Below are 17,529 nucleotides of genomic sequence, written 5' to 3' on the forward strand. Positions count from 1 at the left end.
GCACTCAATCTATGAGTCTTATCTTGTACACCTCTGTCAAGTCACCTTTCATCCTCCTCCTCTCCAGAGAAAAGCCCCAGCTCACTCAACCTATCCTCATAAGACACAAGCAATTGCTTTGTTTGAGCTATGAATTAAACAATCTTTGTCATCTGAATATAGTGAATTAATGCATTTTACTTCTGGAAACATTCAAAAATGGAATAGTGCAAAAGTTAAATTCTGTTACCATTTCTTTGCTGAGGTTGTTAATTTGGAACAGCAATTTTACTTTATTTTTGCTTTGGAACGTAAAAGCTAATCAAGATAACTACAGCTTGAATGTTTCTACGCTGGATACTAGCCCTTTTTCTATTAATATTTGCCATCAAGCATCAGTTGAGGTCTGTCACTTGTCAGTCAGAAGAACATGTATTAGTCTTGTTGCTTAATGACATTGAACTAATTGGTTTGTCTTGTTCCTATTAAGTCGTGAGAAGCAGCGAGTGTTGAAATCAGATTTAGCAAAGAGTGGTCCATCACCAGTTCACTCTGATGCTGAGGTAAATGCTGTTGGCAAGAGAGCAATGGTCAATAAACAATTATCAGAAGTTGAAGAGAGACTAAGAAAACACAAGTAAGTTTTAGTTGTGCTTGACTAAGTTGGTATTATTTCATGTGAACATAAATATGGACAGACAAATTTGCTTTAGTAGTAGAGATTCCTTGGATTGTACTGAGATAAATGGTCAAACAAACTTTTTTTGATATTGAAAAGATAAAAGTTGTCCTGTTGTCTGCGGAGAACTCCTTGGTTTCTCTTTTAGTGCCACAGCATCCTTTTTTTATTTACCTGAACGCTGATCTGGAATCGAAGTTGAACATCCGATCCAAACATTGTGCCTGACAGCAATGCGTTCCTTCATTGCTGTAAAATGGCCAATGAGATTTTCTGTGCATCCTTGCACAACAGTATGAATTTACAATGGAGCCAGTGTTGCCACCAATCAGCTAAACAGACAATTACTATTATCATTGCCTGTTCTGACGAAGGCTTTCCAACCTGAAACCTTGACCTTGTTTCTCTTCCCACAGATGTACCCTGACCTGCTGAGTATTTCCAGCATTTTCAGTTTTTGTTTTAGAATTCCAGCATCTGCAGTTTTTTTTCCAATGAATATAATCATTTGCCCTTTCATTCTAATTAGAGATTGTAGTTTCATTGGAATGGCTTGCATTTAACTGTAAACATTGGCTCTTCCTAATTTGACAGTCTACACTAAATCTCAGATAATCTGACTATTTAGAAATCTTGCTAGTTCAGCATCTGGCTCACCAGGTAATGTTTCATGAATTCGCTGGGGTTCTTGAATCACTCTTCTTCCAAAGTTAAAATTCACTGAAAAATGTGTTACATCTTAAACATGAATTTAAAAAATGTTGGTGGATTAGAGGTTATGTACTATAAGGAGAAATTGAATAAACTTGGGTTGTTTTCTCTGGAGCAGCAGAGGATGTGGGGAGACCCAATAGAAGTTTTATAAAATTAGGAGAGGTACAGGGAGGGAGAGAGAGAGAGAGAGAGAGAGACAGTATCTTTTTCTCAGGGTCAAAGTGTCAAATACTTGAGGGCATGCATATAAGGTGAGTGGTGGAAAGTTTAAAGGAGATGTACAAGGCAGGCTTTTTTCCCCCACAGAGTGGTGGGTGCCTGGAATGTGCTGGTGGGGGAGGCAAATATGATAGGTGTTTAAGAGACTCTTTGATAGGCATATGAATATGCAGAGAATGGAGGGATATGGACCATGTGCAGGCAGAAGAGATTGGGTGTCATTTGCTTAATTAGTTCGGCACATCACGGTGGGCCAAAGGGCCTGTTCCTGTGCTGTACTGTTCTGTGTTGTGGTATTAATAGGAATAATAGCCAATAGTTCAGAAAATCTGCCAGTCTGGCACCACCAAAGACCTGAGCTTTTATGGTATTGATGTGAAACAGATTCGGGGTCTCAGAAGGCAAGGACTCTGAACACAGTCTTGGAAATAAATGATTTATTTACAAAAGACAAACATGAGAAAATGATCACTGGGATAACCCACACACGCGTAGTTTATAGCAAGCGTGGGAAAATAGCAACAGGGGTAAAATACATAGACGCATGCATGAACTGGGTACAGACAATCAAGGAAAAACAATACGATATCCACCGCCTCTTGACTCAGTGCAGGCACGGCACTATGCTACTGGGGACACTAACTAAAATGCTCCCAACCCTTTTAACAGTGCACACCTCACCAACGATTTCTCCAGCGCTGTCCCACAGTCCTCAGCCTGGAATGAAGCAGGGTGAATCCCTCAGAGCAGACAGAGCTAAGTACATGTGGCAATCTTTATAGGGCTGGGGGGGGGGGTCCAGCCCAGGTAATTTACAAAGGCCAATGGCCTGGTGCCAGCAAGGACTAATTGATTACAAAGGTCAATGGTCAGGTGTGTACTGATGGGTGGGGCGGGGCGGGGTGGGGCGGGGCCAAACTTGATTGGCAGTGGTGTGTCTTCTGACCAGTTTGGGGGGGGGGGTGCTGTCATGTGACAGCCACAACCCTCCACAATACAGGTATTTAGAAAGTACCAATAGTACCATCATCCAGCTCCCAATGACAGTCTTAGTTTCAATGTTTAATACTGGCATAGTTAAGTTCACTTCTGACATATTCAAGGTAACTGCATGAAGGGAAGAAATTGTGTTTCATTTTCAGACTTGCAGGAAAGAGGAGAAGAACTAATGTTCTTCAATGGCATTGCAACATTATCTCCTTTCTTCCATCTTTAAGCAGCTACTGCTGTAAGCAAGTTATAACTTCCTCAGCACTTACATGAATAGAGCAGTATAGCCCTGAGGTATTGAACACTTCTAGGAAACAGCAAAGAATCATTCAAAAATGAAGAAGCAAATGGAAAATGTATAAACTAGCAAGAGATGAAGAAAAAATTGTGATAGCTTCTACAAGTATGTAAAAAGACAGTTGAAAGATAAGAGATGATAATGGTGAATAAGGAAATGGGAGAAATGTTAAACAAATGTATTGCATCTTTCTTCACAGCAGAAGACACTGAAAGCACACCAGAGATAGTAGGTGACCAAAGGGGGCAAGTGAGAAATTGATAGGTCCAAAGGCTGACAAATCCTTTGTACCCAGGTGTTTATGAAGTGCATTCATTGGTTGTGAAATTCTCAAATTACTGAGATTATGGAACAATCCAGTCCATTAGAAATTAATATTTTGTCAGCTTTCTGGAAAACGTTAGAACCTATTACTGCGTAAATAATAATATGGTAGAGTTGGTGGTGTTTCATGAAACAGAGATCACGTTTGATGAATTAGAGATCCTGAGAACTTAGCTAATAGATTTAAGGTGACCAGTGGATACAAAATATTTAACTTTATGAAAGGGATTTCATAAGGTGGCATACAATTGATCACTCAAATCTTTGTGCAATTGAGGGTATTAGCAAGAATAGCGAATTGGTTAACAGAAGATCGAATAGGGATAAATGGATCATTTTCACATTTAAGCAGTGATACTGTATTAATTTTGGATGGGGGTAGAGGATATTGTATGCAAGTTTGCTCATTGTGCAAAGTAGGAAGAGACGTAGACAAGTAGGTGATTACAAATAGATGGGTGATAGTGTATTATGAGTAAGTATGAGGTTATTCACTTTGGTAGGAAGAGTAGAAAAGCATAACTGGTGTGAGACTTGCATTTTATTATTCAGAAAGATTTGTGTGCCTTCTGCAAGAAATGTACATTGGAGATGCAGATCATTGGGAAGACAAATGGAAATTTAGCTTTTATTCCAAGGGTGATGGAGTGCATAGTAAGGAGATCTTGCTACAGCTGTACAGAACTAAGATGAGACCATACCTGAATGATTGTAGAGTTTTTGTCTCCTTGTGTAAGGATATTCTTGATTTTGGAGTGGTACAGCAAGGGTTAAGTGACTCCAAGGATTAGAGGGTTGTCCAGTGAGGCAAGATTGAATGGGTTGTGCCTCAACTCTGGAGTTAATAGGAATGGGAGGTTTTCCCACTGAGAAACATTGAAAATTTGGTTATATTTTATAATTCAAAATTAGTATGTACACCACCTAAAATTCACACTTAAACCTGCAGTGCAATTTTCATTTTTATTCATTTGGGGGAAAATATTTGTCCTGATGTTTTTATTTTAGTCTCCTGCTTACAAAAGATGAATCTCTCTTATCAAACCTACTACAACAAGAAGCAAAAAAAAAGGAAGCACTGCGTCAAGCTGAAGTCAAATATATGAAGCATAAAGAACAGTTGCAGGCTGCTGAGAAGATTGTCAATGCCAATAGAATGCTCCTTAAAAAACTTCAAGAACAGGTAGGCTGAATATCTTTATTTGATTGCTCCTTCCCATTGCCTGCATTGATATAACTTTATTTCTTCAGTTTTATTTCCAAGCCATATTGATCCATTTAAAATAAAACAAAACAGAAACAGATTGTAGCAGGTTAATTATTGACCCAGTTGAGAGCTATGGAAAAGTATGGGAAATCAGTCAGGTTTCCACTAATTCCTATGCTGTAAAATATGAGAGCATCAAATAAGGACATAATTGTGTTCAGCTGTATTATCCTCCAATCATCTTGCCAATCCCTTATTGTCCAGGTTATTGAGTGGGTACAGGATAATTTCTGTGGCAGTGCAATATGTCAAGAGCACAAAGTGTTGTCACTTATTGCCTTGCACATGTTTATTAGCATTGGAAATGCAACAAGGTTAATAAGAAAACTTCCATTCCTATAATGGAGATGGCACAATGCATCTCTCATTCAAAGTACAGCCAAACTCTGATAATCTGCTGTCTGACTATTTGGAGATCTTGAAGTTTTGGTATCAGGGTCACCAGGTAACATTCATCGTTCTCCCTTCCCACTTATTAGTTTCTGACTTTTACACCCTTGTGACTTGCCTCAGTTCCAGTTCCCGCACTCCTTTCTCGCTGGGTTTACTGTGAAATTTATTATACTACTCTAGCATTTTTTATTGATTTCATGTAAGTGATTTTAAAAATGTGCTGGGTAATAATAGTCGGTAGTCCGGAAAATCTGCTAGTCTGCCACCATCAAAGGCCTGAGTGTGCCGGATAATTGGAGTCTCACTGTGCTTGGTATACAATGTATTACTTTGAACTACAGCATTTTATACAGTGCAAGATGCTGCACACAATGAGCTGATCATTTTGCTTGAGGGGAAAGAATGATAGGCAGTGTGAGGAAAGCGCCAGCAATTTTCCATAATTAAATGGGACCTTTATGAATAATAGTTTTTAAGCAGTTTGATTTAACAAATCACTTTTCTGGCATCTTTGATAATGTAGTAATTTCTCTGAACCATGTTTGTCTCAACAGCAAGTCTGTGAAGAATTTTGTATTTATTGCACCATTTTGAATTGGGCTTCAGTTTAAATCTTTCTATAATGTAAAATCTTTTTTCATTTTTAGATTCATAAAGTAAAGCATCGAATACAAGTTAAGAAAAGTTTGTCAGTTAAATATGAAGAATTTGCGCGAGCAAAAGCACTTGCTAGTCGAGAAGTAGGGAAACGTAAACGTGAACAAGATTCATTTGTTGTAAGTTGAAAACCAGAGCAGACAAAGTTGTAAAATGTTTAGTGTTTTTGGTAACTTATCCAATTTCCTATAAGATTTCTAATCATCTAAGTGAATAGATTTAGAACCACTGTAATTTACTTCCTATTTTTTAAGTAAAGGTACTATGCATTTCTTAAATCTGTATAGTATAGGAATTTCTAGGTAATGCTTTAGTACTTGGTTTTAATAGTTGGTGTTTGCATTGCTGCATGTAGATATTTTATATTTAAGACCTATTTCTGGTTTTTAACTTTTCACAATACTGGCAAATATAACTCTCATGCAGACATTGACAGTCATGTTTCTTGACTGCTCAGAACATGCAATATTTGGTCTAAAGATCTAACTCTGTTCCCAGCTGCATATCATATTTGGCCAATTAATATTGTCTACAGTCCATTATACTACAATAAAAAATCAAACACAGTTAATATCTATCACATGTACTGTAAATGAGTGTGGTGAGCTTGGAACTGAATTTCTCTCCATCTTTTTCTTTTGAATTTAGTTTTAATTTAACATAATTTAGAAAGATCATTTGATTTTGCTTTATAATGCTGCCATTTGTTTTGATGCTCTGCTAAAAGTGTAGGCTTTGAGTTTAAGTATTATTTGGATGAACCTTATTGCTATATTACTGCTTTTCCTTCAGTCTAAGAATATCCGATTAGATGGCTCATCTAAACATACAGCAATTTTAAAGAAACAATCTGCTGAATATATAGCAATGGAGAAAAAGCGCTTGCAACAACTTGAATACGAATATCGGCTAAAGATACAAAAATTGAAAGAGGCACAAGCTTTAAGGAATGCAGGGCAACCTGAAAGCTTGCCTGGAATAGAGGAAGAACAAGCATTTGTGGTATCACAGCCTTCATTGCATGACCTAACTCAGGATAAGCTTGTTCTTGATACTGAAGAGAACGATGGAGAAGATGAAGTGCAGTCTCCATCTCTAAGGGAACGAAGGAGGTCATTCCGGGAATCAAACTCTTTCACTAAGCCAAATCTGAAGCACACTGACCTAAGTCAAGGGAAAGAAACTTTAAAGCCAACAAAGAAAAGCTTTGATGAGCCTGAACTGTTCCTTGGTCTCAATATCGATGATCTCAAAAAGCTCCATGGAGAGGCCGATGACTTTAAAACATTGCTGCAGAAAACATTAGGCTGCATGTCTTCAAAAGAGAAGTCTCTGTGTGGTCAGGTTAGTAGAAAGGAATTGTCTGTATTGAGAAACAATGCCCATAACTGTGGACTTAAGCTGGATGAAAACATGAGTTTACTTAACGAAAATGGTAATATTGTTCAGTCTTAAAATAATGCTTTTTATACAGCACTTTTCACAACTTCTTTGATGTTTCAAGGAATTTAAAAGACAAACTTCTGAAATTCTGGTCATTGTTGTAATTTAGGAAATAGCAGACAATTTACTTGCAGTAAGGTCCCACAAACAACAGTGCAATGTATTTTTTTTTGCTGTTATAAATATCATGTCTGCTCTAATTTGAAATAATGCCCTGGGATCAATTACGTTTAGTTAAGGGAGCAGAATTTCTCATCTGAATGTTACCCAAGTGCAATGGAGCATCAGCTAGATATTTTGTACTCCATTTTTATTTTGTAATGGAATTTCAACGCACAAACCTTGACTCATTGGCAAGAATGTTGGCAACTTGCCTGTTGCTGACATCAGCAAGCATTTTGGGGGTATATTGAAAATTTGATGCTTTCCCAGTATCATTCTGGCTGGAAGATTGCACATGGACTAAATATACATTCAGTATAATTCTTTATACAAATTTTTAACATGGCTACTTAGGAAAAATTAAAAATTGGGTTCTTAATACTGTACAAAAGAACATTTTTTTGCATATTTAGCTTAAAGATTTCACAATTTCAGATTCTGAAGCAAACTTCTGAAAGATGTTGTTCACTAAAGTTTAAGGGTGCTTAGTGATCCACCTCGATTGTCCTTTTTGCAAAATGCCAGAGTTCAGCAAAGGATGCAGTGTAAATTATACACGCTCTAAAAGCATGTATACTAAAGGGTGCCATATGTTGTAACAAAATTAAATATGGTGCTAACGTTTTTTGAAACTTACTTGCATGCATCTGTTCTGCATTTATTCTATTAACATTTTGAGCCTTGCATTCTAAATCTGGGCTTTTCCTTCAAGAAGTTGCAAAATTATTTATGAATACCAACTATTACAGACACAATAGTACTTTTCAAATCCTAACAATCTAGATAAATGCTGGAAATTTCTCACTTGTAGAAGCATTCAGTTAAACAAAAGTTCATTGTGATGAGAACAGACCTTTTATCTATGTTATGGGTGTGGAAGTGCAGTTTTTTTTGAAAAGGTTATAATTTTAAGCTCAGCCTCTTAATTTCAGTGCACGTTTCAGAAATCACTTGATCATTTACTTCCTGCTCAAGTTGCTGGTAAATTTTGTTCATCTGATAGCACTTGAAGAAAATATTAAGTGTATTTTAATCAAAAATTGTATTTTTTGGTAAAAATATTGTCCTCTGCAGGAGATTCCTGTGAATTTGGATGCAATGTTACAGTCAAGACAAGTTGATTTGAAACCAACACCATTTGGAACATACAGTAGCCCTCTTTTGGTCTTCAAATCTTACAGGTATAAAGTCTTTTATAAAAAAATAGTTATTTCTTTGTTTGCATTCCAAAATATTATACAATCTTGATAAAATGTTTTGACTTGGAATTTATATTGGCAGAGGAAATGTAATTCAAACCAAGACTTAAATTGCAAAAATTGGCATTTAACATAGTACACACAAGTCAATTGCATCAACTCTTTTAACACAGATGCAAATGTACAAGGAAAGTTTTTTATTTGCATTGGTTTATTTGATTAGTAAGTATTTTCAGTTCTGAAATAAGAAGATAATGAAACAAGGGGTCGTTTATTCTTTAAGTTCCTAATATGTGCTTGGGATTCCACCGTATCTCATCCCTAACATTGCCTGAAGTGATAGTAAGACTGCTAAACCAAGTAACTTATCAGGGTTACTAATTAAGTTTGCCAAATTCTCTTCCGCTAACAGTTAGCTAATTTGACAAAAATGTTATAGGAAGTAATTGTCAATGCAAAAAGCATGGAATGCACTTATTACCAGAATACCTTGCTGAACATTCTGGATGCATTCCCTTCAATAAGAGTGCTGATGGAAACTGCACTACAAGGGATCCTTGTGGCAATACATGTTGAAGATGAGCTCTCTGCTGCTCCTGCAGCAATAAAACAGTTAAATTGATCTCATAGCCACATGGTTCAGTGTGAATTGAGCCACCAAGGTAATGAACAATGACTGCCTGCGAGGACTAGCATAGGACAGACTAGGATGAGCTTTGTGACTACTCAGTTGAGATGTGAAGCTCATTGCTGAGTGGCTGCTCTGCTCAACAGTGTTAACCCTTGCCAGCATCATTTGTAGATTGTCTTGGTGCTTCACTGTAGATGGAGTCGCGTGGAACTGAGAGCATAGTTTCATTGCTAGTAGAGTGGCAAAGGAGGATAGGAATATCTTGCCAGGCAGTAGTGTGCAGCCTGAGCTGATGTCTTTCTAAAAAAAAGACATGGTGTGTATATACAGTACCTGTAATTGTATGGACTCTGGGACCAAGAGCATAATAATGAATTAATGAATTAGGGTGTTGCAAACTGGAATAGTAGCATGTATTTATGAATCTTTCTCTGCTCTTCATGGTAAAATGGAGCATCGCTGGTTGGGACCAGGGACATGCACCATTTTAAGTTTAATATGCTTTTGTTCTGCAGTTGTGTTTATGTACCATAAAGTACATATGTTCTGCATTTTTTTTAAAGCATACTGATCAGATTGACTTTCTTTCAACTGCGTACAAGACCACAATCCAATTAAACATGTTGAATGAAAATTTAATTTGGTGAATTTTGTGCTTTGGAAAGTACTTAATGGTTTCACGTAGTTGAGGTGTGAAATCTCGGAATAAGCAATGTTGTTGATGCCTTTTCACTAAAGTTGTTCATTTATAGCAAAAATATGAGCAGATAATACATTAGTATAGCACTAAAAGAAATTCTTGTAATGAAATTATCCTACGTTCAGTGCCATTTGGGAGCTGTGGAATATTTTCATAGTTATATTAAACCAGATGGGCACGCAGCTGCATTTGTTAGTAATAAAACATACAGTAGAATCTTAACTCTGAGTTTTGGTATATCTATTGAAACATTTTCGTGTCGGAGAAAGCTGCAATATTTCCGGTTTTCAGAATTAATATTTGGTGCACAGAGAATATTTATGCCTCAGTCAAATCTAAATTGCAGGAAAACATTCTAATGGATAATTTTTTAAACAAGGAGTTTTTCCTCTCTGCAGTTAAACTTTCTACAAAGACGGGCTTGCATTCTGAAAACTGCATTTATGCTTGAGGAATTGGATGCATTGCTCAATGCAGCCATTGCTCAATGGAGTTGATGTGCAGACATAAAATACAAATCTAGTTCGGGAACATAATCTTAATTGAATATATGGAACATGTCTAATTTCACTGTAACATGGACATTTCAGAAGATTCACTTAAATCTGCACATTTGAAATCGGCAATGGAATACCGTAATTGAAGCATTACAATTTATTGTTAAATTGCTTCAAGATTCAAATGTACAGTCTTTTTTTTGTCAGAAGTTCACTTTGTGTATTTTCATATTGTGCATTTGCAATTTTTTTTCTGCAGGTTCAGCCCTTACTTTCGTAACAAAGAGAAACTTCTGATTAGTTCTGTTTCCTATAGCAACTTGATTGATCCCAAGCAATGTTTCTGTCGTTTTGATTTAACTGGTACATGTAATGATGATGATTGCCAGTGGTATGTATACTGTATTTAGTAATGCAATGAATATTATATTTAACAAATTGTTGATTATTGCATTGACTTCACAAGATAGCAATTCTGACAGTGAAAAAGTAATAAAGCACTCAGTTTTTTCATTGGAAATTGCCCTTTATATTAATACTATTTAAACATATAAGACTGCTAACAAGTCAGAGCCCTGTCATTAGGATTAATTACTTGACCATATTTGTCAGGGTATCTTAAAGTGCCAGCATCTTACTAGGAAGTGGAAATTTGATTTCCATATTATTTGCTTAAAATGTTTATGTTCAGAATTGTAGCAATTTTGGATTCTGATGCAAAAGCAATTGAAATTTGAAATGGATTATAAATGTAGAAGTTATTTGGTTGCTGTTTTGTTGTAATGTTTAGCAGTGTATGGAGAGGAAATTTTATGAATCTATTAAAGCCATGGATATTTTTTTCTTCTGTCTAGGCAGCACATGAGAGACTGCATTTTAAATCAATCCCAGCTGTTTCAAGATCTTCTCTCCTACAATTTATCTCTGATTAAATGTTCAGATTTTAGTACAGATGAAGAAATCAGGGTTGCAGCTGGTAACTATATATTATGTACTGTTTGGATATTTCTGTCCAACATTGATTTATTAATGAAGCATATTCTCAAAATGATTGCAAATGAAGCTTTAGCTCTTAATATCATACCAAATGTGTTATAGTGAAAATATTGTACTTGGAGGCAAAGAGTTTTGACGTGTAGAATTTTTTTTATATATAGAAAATTATGTGGATAAACAGTTTGGTAAAAACAAAGATCGTATGACCACAGATGAGATGGCTGTTTTGCTTGTCAGCAAAGTGAATGAAAGTACTGGTCACAGTAAGTAACCATTGTCCTTCAAGTTATTATTTGTAGTTGACAAAAAAAACTCATCACACTCTGGTTCGCAACCAGTGCTCTCTGACTTGGTAATGAAATATTAACTCGATGCACCCCTAATGAATTAAGGATTGGGTTCAATTGTATGTTAAGACCATGAGCTTCCCATAAAGACATTGGCTCATCATGAAGAATGAACTTTTGAAGTATCAAAAACAGTGGAAGTTGATGTCTACAGAAGAGAAGGTGGGGGGTAAGAGGAATGTTTCTACACTTAGAATAAGGACATGTGTCCATATTTGTCAAATTGATAGCAAACCATAGTCAAATCTTTTGATAGTGAGAATGTGAATTTGACTTGAACATAGTGTGGAAATACATTGTGACAAAATATACTTTGTAGATCAAAGCACTAGTATGGTTTAATAAATTAAGTTTGATATTGATGCATTCATGGATGTGCTACTATTCCAAAATTAAGGTGTGAAAGTGCCAACTGATATAAGAATTTTGATTTCAAATGATGAAAACTTACACATTTGTATATTACTCATTTTAGCACCACCTTACACAACATTCAAAGAGAAAAGGAAATGGAAGCCCAAACTTTTGAGAAAACAAGTTTCTGAAAGTAGTAACAGTGATGATGAACAAAATTCTGGACCAGTACGATATGGTATGAATAAGTTTTCCATAGATAAGATTAGAATGAGTTTTAGAAGTAAAGCCATTCATTTTGTTTTTTCAGTACTTGGAAAATGTGATCTTTATCTTGTCTGAATACATGGCCATCTGTTCTTTTAACTAATGTAATAGTGGGTCATTGATAAAATGCTGTATAAATGAAATGGCTCATCTGTTCAGTATTTCATTCATAGTGTGATTTTAGTGGCGTGGTCTTCTATCCACCCTTTGATAGTAGATTATCATGATAAGTGAATTATACAGTTTTTTTGTTTAAGTGGAATTTTTCTTTCCCTATCTTGTGCTCTGGAAAAAAAGTAAGCATCAATAAATTTGTCCTTCAAAGGCCAACAGTATTTTCCTAGCAGTGATTCAAATAATGTATAACACACCTGGCTTTAACTCTTCAAATTCTGGGTGGAAATGTGGTGCTCATAAGAGGGTTTGCTGAATGGATGTGTTCTTCAATGGAGCAAAGTGGCTAAAGAAAAAGAATGAAGGATCCTGAATTTATGTGGAGCTTTCCAGAATCTCCTAGGGCATTACAAAGCAGTTTATAGGCAAAGGAGGACTTTAGAAATCTCATCACAATTGTAATGCAGTAATATTCTAATATGGAATATGATGTAGCTTGTGCAATAATTGAGCAAATCAAAGTATTATAAAATGTGCTAAATGAATGCTGGACTGAAATATACCTTGTGTTACATTTCCCAATTATGATTCCTGTTGTTTAAAATGGATCCTTAAATAAAACTGTTGCTCTATACATAAAAAAATAGATGAGCCATACTAAATGTAGAAATTTGTTAGGATTTAGTATTGTTTTAAAATGTTAAAAAATTAACATTGAACCTATCTATAAAGAGTGCTGTACAGTTTCTCTAAGTCACAAAAATTTATAGCTTTGAGTTGTTGACGCCTGACTTGGTTTTTTTAAGCACTATCATTAAGTCTAGTAAAGGTGGCTTCTCAGCAATTTCAAAATACATTAAGTGCAACTAGTACTGTTCTCATTATTGGGCTGGATACAGATATGAGAGCGTATCTGGTAACACTTTATGAACATATTTCTTTTTTTTTGGCATCTGGGTGCTGCTGCAAGGCCAGCACTAATTGCTAACGAGAAGGTGCCCGTAAGTTCCTTTCTTGAACAGCTGCTGTACTTGTGAAGATTCTCTCACTGTGCTCTTGGAAAAGCACTTACAGGATTTAGACTTGGTGACAATGAAGGAATGGCAATATGTTCACAAGAACAGAGGGTACATCATTTGGACAGGAACCTGCGGATATTGGTGTTCATGTGTACCTGAAGCCTTTGGCCTCGATGGCGAGGTTGAGGTTTGGGGAAGTGCTGCCGGAGTACTCTGGTAAGCAGCCGCAGTGCCATGCTGCAGTTGCTGTGTGCCACTGTGAAGAGTGTGAATATTTAGGGTGGTGCACAGGGTACCAGTCAAGAACTCTGCTTTGTCCTGGATGCCATCAAGCTTATGTCTTGTGGAGTTGCACTCGTCTTTTTGCTGCTGAATTTTGCTTTCTAAGTGGTGTTATTTACTGCAGGAAATACAGCCTCTAACTTGTAGCCACAGTATTTATGTCAAAGATGATCCCAGGTTGATGGTAGGGCACTTGCTGATGGTGATGCCATTGAAGGCCTAAGGATTAGATTCTCTTGGAAGTGGTCATTGCCTAGCATTGTTGTGACATGTTGCTAACCACTTATCAGGTCATACTGAATGTTGTCTAGGTCTTGCTGCAAACAGCCATGGAGTGCTTTTTCTGAGGAATTGCCAATGAAGTTAAACATTTTGCAAATGTGAGTGACCATCTCACTTTTAACCGTGTGTTAGAAAGGCTTTGAAGTGGCTGAAGATTGTGCCTGGGACATTGCCCCAAGGAGCTTCTGTAGTGATGTCCTGTGGCTGGAATGATTGACCTCTAACTGCTGCTACCACCTTCCTTTTGTGTTAGGTGTGACTCCAATCATTGGAGTGCTTTACCCTTTGATGCCCATTGGTTTCATTTTATCAGAGTGCCTTAATGCAACATCCATTTTGTAGTGGTGAGAGTCATTGTCCTCAATAGTCCTTCTCTCCTCATCTCTGTAATTCATCTCTTCGGTTCATGTTTGGACCAAGGATGGGATGAGGTTATGGAGATGAATGGTTCTTGTGAAACCCAAACTGGGAGTTGGTGAGCATGTTACTGGTAGGTGCCACTTCATAGCACTGTCTATGATATCTGCCATCACTTTGCTGATTGACAATAGACCAGTTAGTAATTAGCCAGATTAGATTTGTCCTGTTCTCCACATTATCAGGTAGTTGCCATTGTTATAATTATACTGGAGGTGTGTATTGGGAGCACTCGGCTTCCTTACTGGCTTGCTTGAAAATGGGTCTTCTTTCCAAATGCATGAGTATCATTGTGTCAATTCACTGTTACTGTTATATAATAAAACTGATAGTCTGCCACCTTAGGGACTTTGGTAGTGCTGGACTAGCAGATTTTCTGAACTGTTGGGTGTTACTCCTAATAATACCTCAACAGTTACTTCACTTTTTTTTTGCATGTTGCACAATAGTATTATATTTTTCAGTGAACCTGGTGAGCTTAAAAGGAGTAGGAGCAAGAACCTAGTGAGTTTTACATCTGGACCACAGTCCAGATCCCTGACTCTGAACCCCCAACTCTCATTGCAGAGTAATGAATGAGTCAATGCCTGATCATTCAGATACCGGATTATCAGAGATTTACTATATTAAAAAAGACAGCTCATTATCACTGATCAGTTCACAGAAAGCTTGGTTAGATGTTCACAAATTGAATTCTTGGTAATTTTCTCAAGTGAACCTATATAAATTTAGTTTGCCCATCTATAAAAACAGTTCATGATTCATTTACACATCAATTAGAGGGCTCTTTGGATAGCTTTGAAAGCTAAAGCATAGTTTTAAAAATGAACCAGTTTGTGCTGAATCTTGTGGAATGCATTGGTGTTCAAATTCTGTATGACAGGACTAGAGAGATATCTGGACTAATGACTGATCACCTAACCCTCTTTGCTCCTGGCCATGTAAGCTGGAGGTGTGTGGATACTACTTGGACATTTGACATTATTGGGGAGCATGGCCGAAGAACTACAGTCTAAGTGTAGTCATCTCAGTGCACAGTGGGAAAGTGTGGTGTAACCATTCTGTATCACCATATGCTCTTAGATCCTTATGCCATCAGACTTTGGAGCCCAAGTTGGCTGTGTGTTTACAATTTGTTTTTCATCTTGCTGAATTAAAAGCCACAGAAAATTTGCGTAATTATTTTCAGCTGTAAACCTCTAGTAAAACACTTAGTAAGGAAAGCTATGCTGGGAATGCTGATGTTTCTTAAGATGTGGTCACCTCAAATACCTCTTAGATTTTCACCAGATTTGACAAGTAATTTCCTCTCAACTACTTGCAATTTTGGAAATGTTGGGAGCCATCACTGCCCCTGACAATCTCTCAGCTGTCTATCAATGTACAATATCTCAAGCCCCCAGCAACAATATTTTATGGAAATGCACAATATTTTGTAGAAATACACTATCTTGTATTTTAACTAAACTCATCTGATATCTTGGCATCAGGTTTGTGAGTTCAGATGCAATGGCTGTGGTTTTGTGCACTGCAGTGAAGTAATAAATTTACAGCACTGTAGGTAGTTTTTGGAGTTTGTCTGGAATTCGACTTGACTGGCAATTGAAAGGTTGTATTGTATTTGATGGGACAAAGTGAGATTTCTGAAAAGATGTACTAATATAAATAACTCAATGCATATCACAAAGCAACCATTTTCAACAGGGAGTTTTCCTGTATGTTGAGTTACTCTAGTTTAAATCACTGTTTAATGTGGATGCAAAAACAATTCTCTTGTATTTCAGCCAAGTCTGTGGAACATTCCTGGTCTGGAACTGAAGCCTTGGATGCAGTTATTACTCCAGATGATGTCCGATATTTTACTGCAGAGACCGATGACATTGCCAACCTGGAAACGAGTGTAATGGAAAATCCCCAAGATGTACAACTTTGGATTAAACTCACCTACAAATATCTTAATCAAAGGGAGGGGTATGTGGTTTTTTTCCCCAGCACTTCCTTATCTAATTGGCATGAAATTATGAATGAGATTAATTGTCTTGTTCAACTTGCTTCCATGTCAGCAGTGGCGAGTTGGTAGCACTCAAACCTGAGTCATTAGGTTCTGTGTTTGAGATCGACTTCCACTGAAACTTGCAGAAAAATCAATTGCAGTGCTAAGGCAATGTTATATTGTCAGGAATTTCTGCTTTTGGATAAGATGTTAAACTGAGATCCCATTTGCTGCTGCTCAGGTGGATATAAAGATCTTTTTTGAATCCAAGCATTCTAGTCAGTATTTTTTCCTCAAGCAACACCTAAAAGCAGAAGGGTTGATTATTATTACATCACTGCTGCATGTTGATTGCTATTTTTCCTGCATAACGCCAGCTTCACTTAAGTAGCCTTAGATGTCCCAAGTTAGTGAGTGGAGATAATGCTGGAAATATTCAGCAGCTCAGGTGGCATCTTGGGACAGAGATCTCTTCAGATTGATGGCACTTTTTCAGAACTGGTTCAACAGATGAAGTGTCTTTGATCTGGAACATTAACTCTTTTCCTCTTTACACAGATGCTGCCTGACCTCATTGATATTTCCAGCATTTCAGTTTTTACTTCAGATTTCCAGCAACTGCATTTTTTAAATATATATAAATGCATAATTTTCTTTTTTTGCAAGTAGTTCAAGCAGACAAATGTTAGCCCTATCAGAGAAGCCTTTATTTAAATAGCTTACAAATTAATTTCTGAAGTATATGCTGAGTTAGGGGATTACCTTGAATAAGCTTTGGGGTTAATATGCTAGACTTTGTGCCAATCAATTTCTCAATGCCTACATTGATTAATGTGCATCAAGTCGGGTTAAAAAAATTTTCCACTTAAAGTTCTTTGTCAAGTAAGCCATTGGGTCTCAGCAAATTTACCAAACCACCCATTGCACTGTTTGGCAGGTCACCAAAATAGGCATATGTGTAGAAATATCCCTTTTGTGCAAAACTTAATCTGTAAAATGACATTTTAATGTAAATCCTTTCACAAAAATTGGACTTCATTTTGCAATTTGGCTTTGGCTTGTTGGATTATATATTTACTTTAAGTTCTTTTCAGTCTGTATTGATTTAAAGCTGCTCAGCTGCATAAACACTGAAATTGAAGTGATCAGTTACAACTTAGCTGCACAAAGATTTTCTGTATTGAATTTTGTTTTTTTTAGATGGATAGGTTTAAATCTAGAAGCCTGGTAAAACAGGAAGTCCTGGAGCAATGAACTGTATAAAGTTTGCATAAGCCACTCTTAAAGGAACTGAATACAGCAAAAT

The 17,529-nt window shown here is 36.7% G+C and overlaps 1 protein-coding gene across 3 annotated transcripts in view; it reads left to right on the forward strand.

The window, feature by feature from the left end:
- Window positions 1-17,529, forward strand: part of LOC127578590 (zinc finger C3H1 domain-containing protein-like) — a 60,537-nt gene that overhangs the window by 21,160 nt on the left and 21,848 nt on the right. For 2 of the 3 annotated variants that reach the window (XM_052030740.1, XM_052030741.1), the window contains exons 12-21: window positions 470-616; window positions 4,212-4,386; window positions 5,511-5,639; window positions 6,313-6,864; window positions 8,200-8,306; window positions 10,412-10,543; window positions 11,007-11,128; window positions 11,310-11,411; window positions 11,971-12,087; window positions 16,015-16,201. In XM_052030740.1, the coding sequence (XP_051886700.1) occupies window positions 470-616; window positions 4,212-4,386; window positions 5,511-5,639; window positions 6,313-6,864; window positions 8,200-8,306; window positions 10,412-10,543; window positions 11,007-11,128; window positions 11,310-11,411; window positions 11,971-12,087; window positions 16,015-16,201 (1,770 nt within the window). The remainder of the gene's footprint in view (window positions 1-469; window positions 617-4,211; window positions 4,387-5,510; window positions 5,640-6,312; window positions 6,865-8,199; window positions 8,307-10,411; window positions 10,544-11,006; window positions 11,129-11,309; window positions 11,412-11,970; window positions 12,088-16,014; window positions 16,202-17,529) is intronic. The other variant, XM_052030742.1, reaches the window with a different exon arrangement.

Source organism: Pristis pectinata, chromosome 15 (genome assembly GCF_009764475.1).
Source record: "Pristis pectinata isolate sPriPec2 chromosome 15, sPriPec2.1.pri, whole genome shotgun sequence".
In the NCBI taxonomy this organism is placed as follows: Eukaryota; Metazoa; Chordata; class Chondrichthyes; order Rhinopristiformes; family Pristidae; genus Pristis; species Pristis pectinata.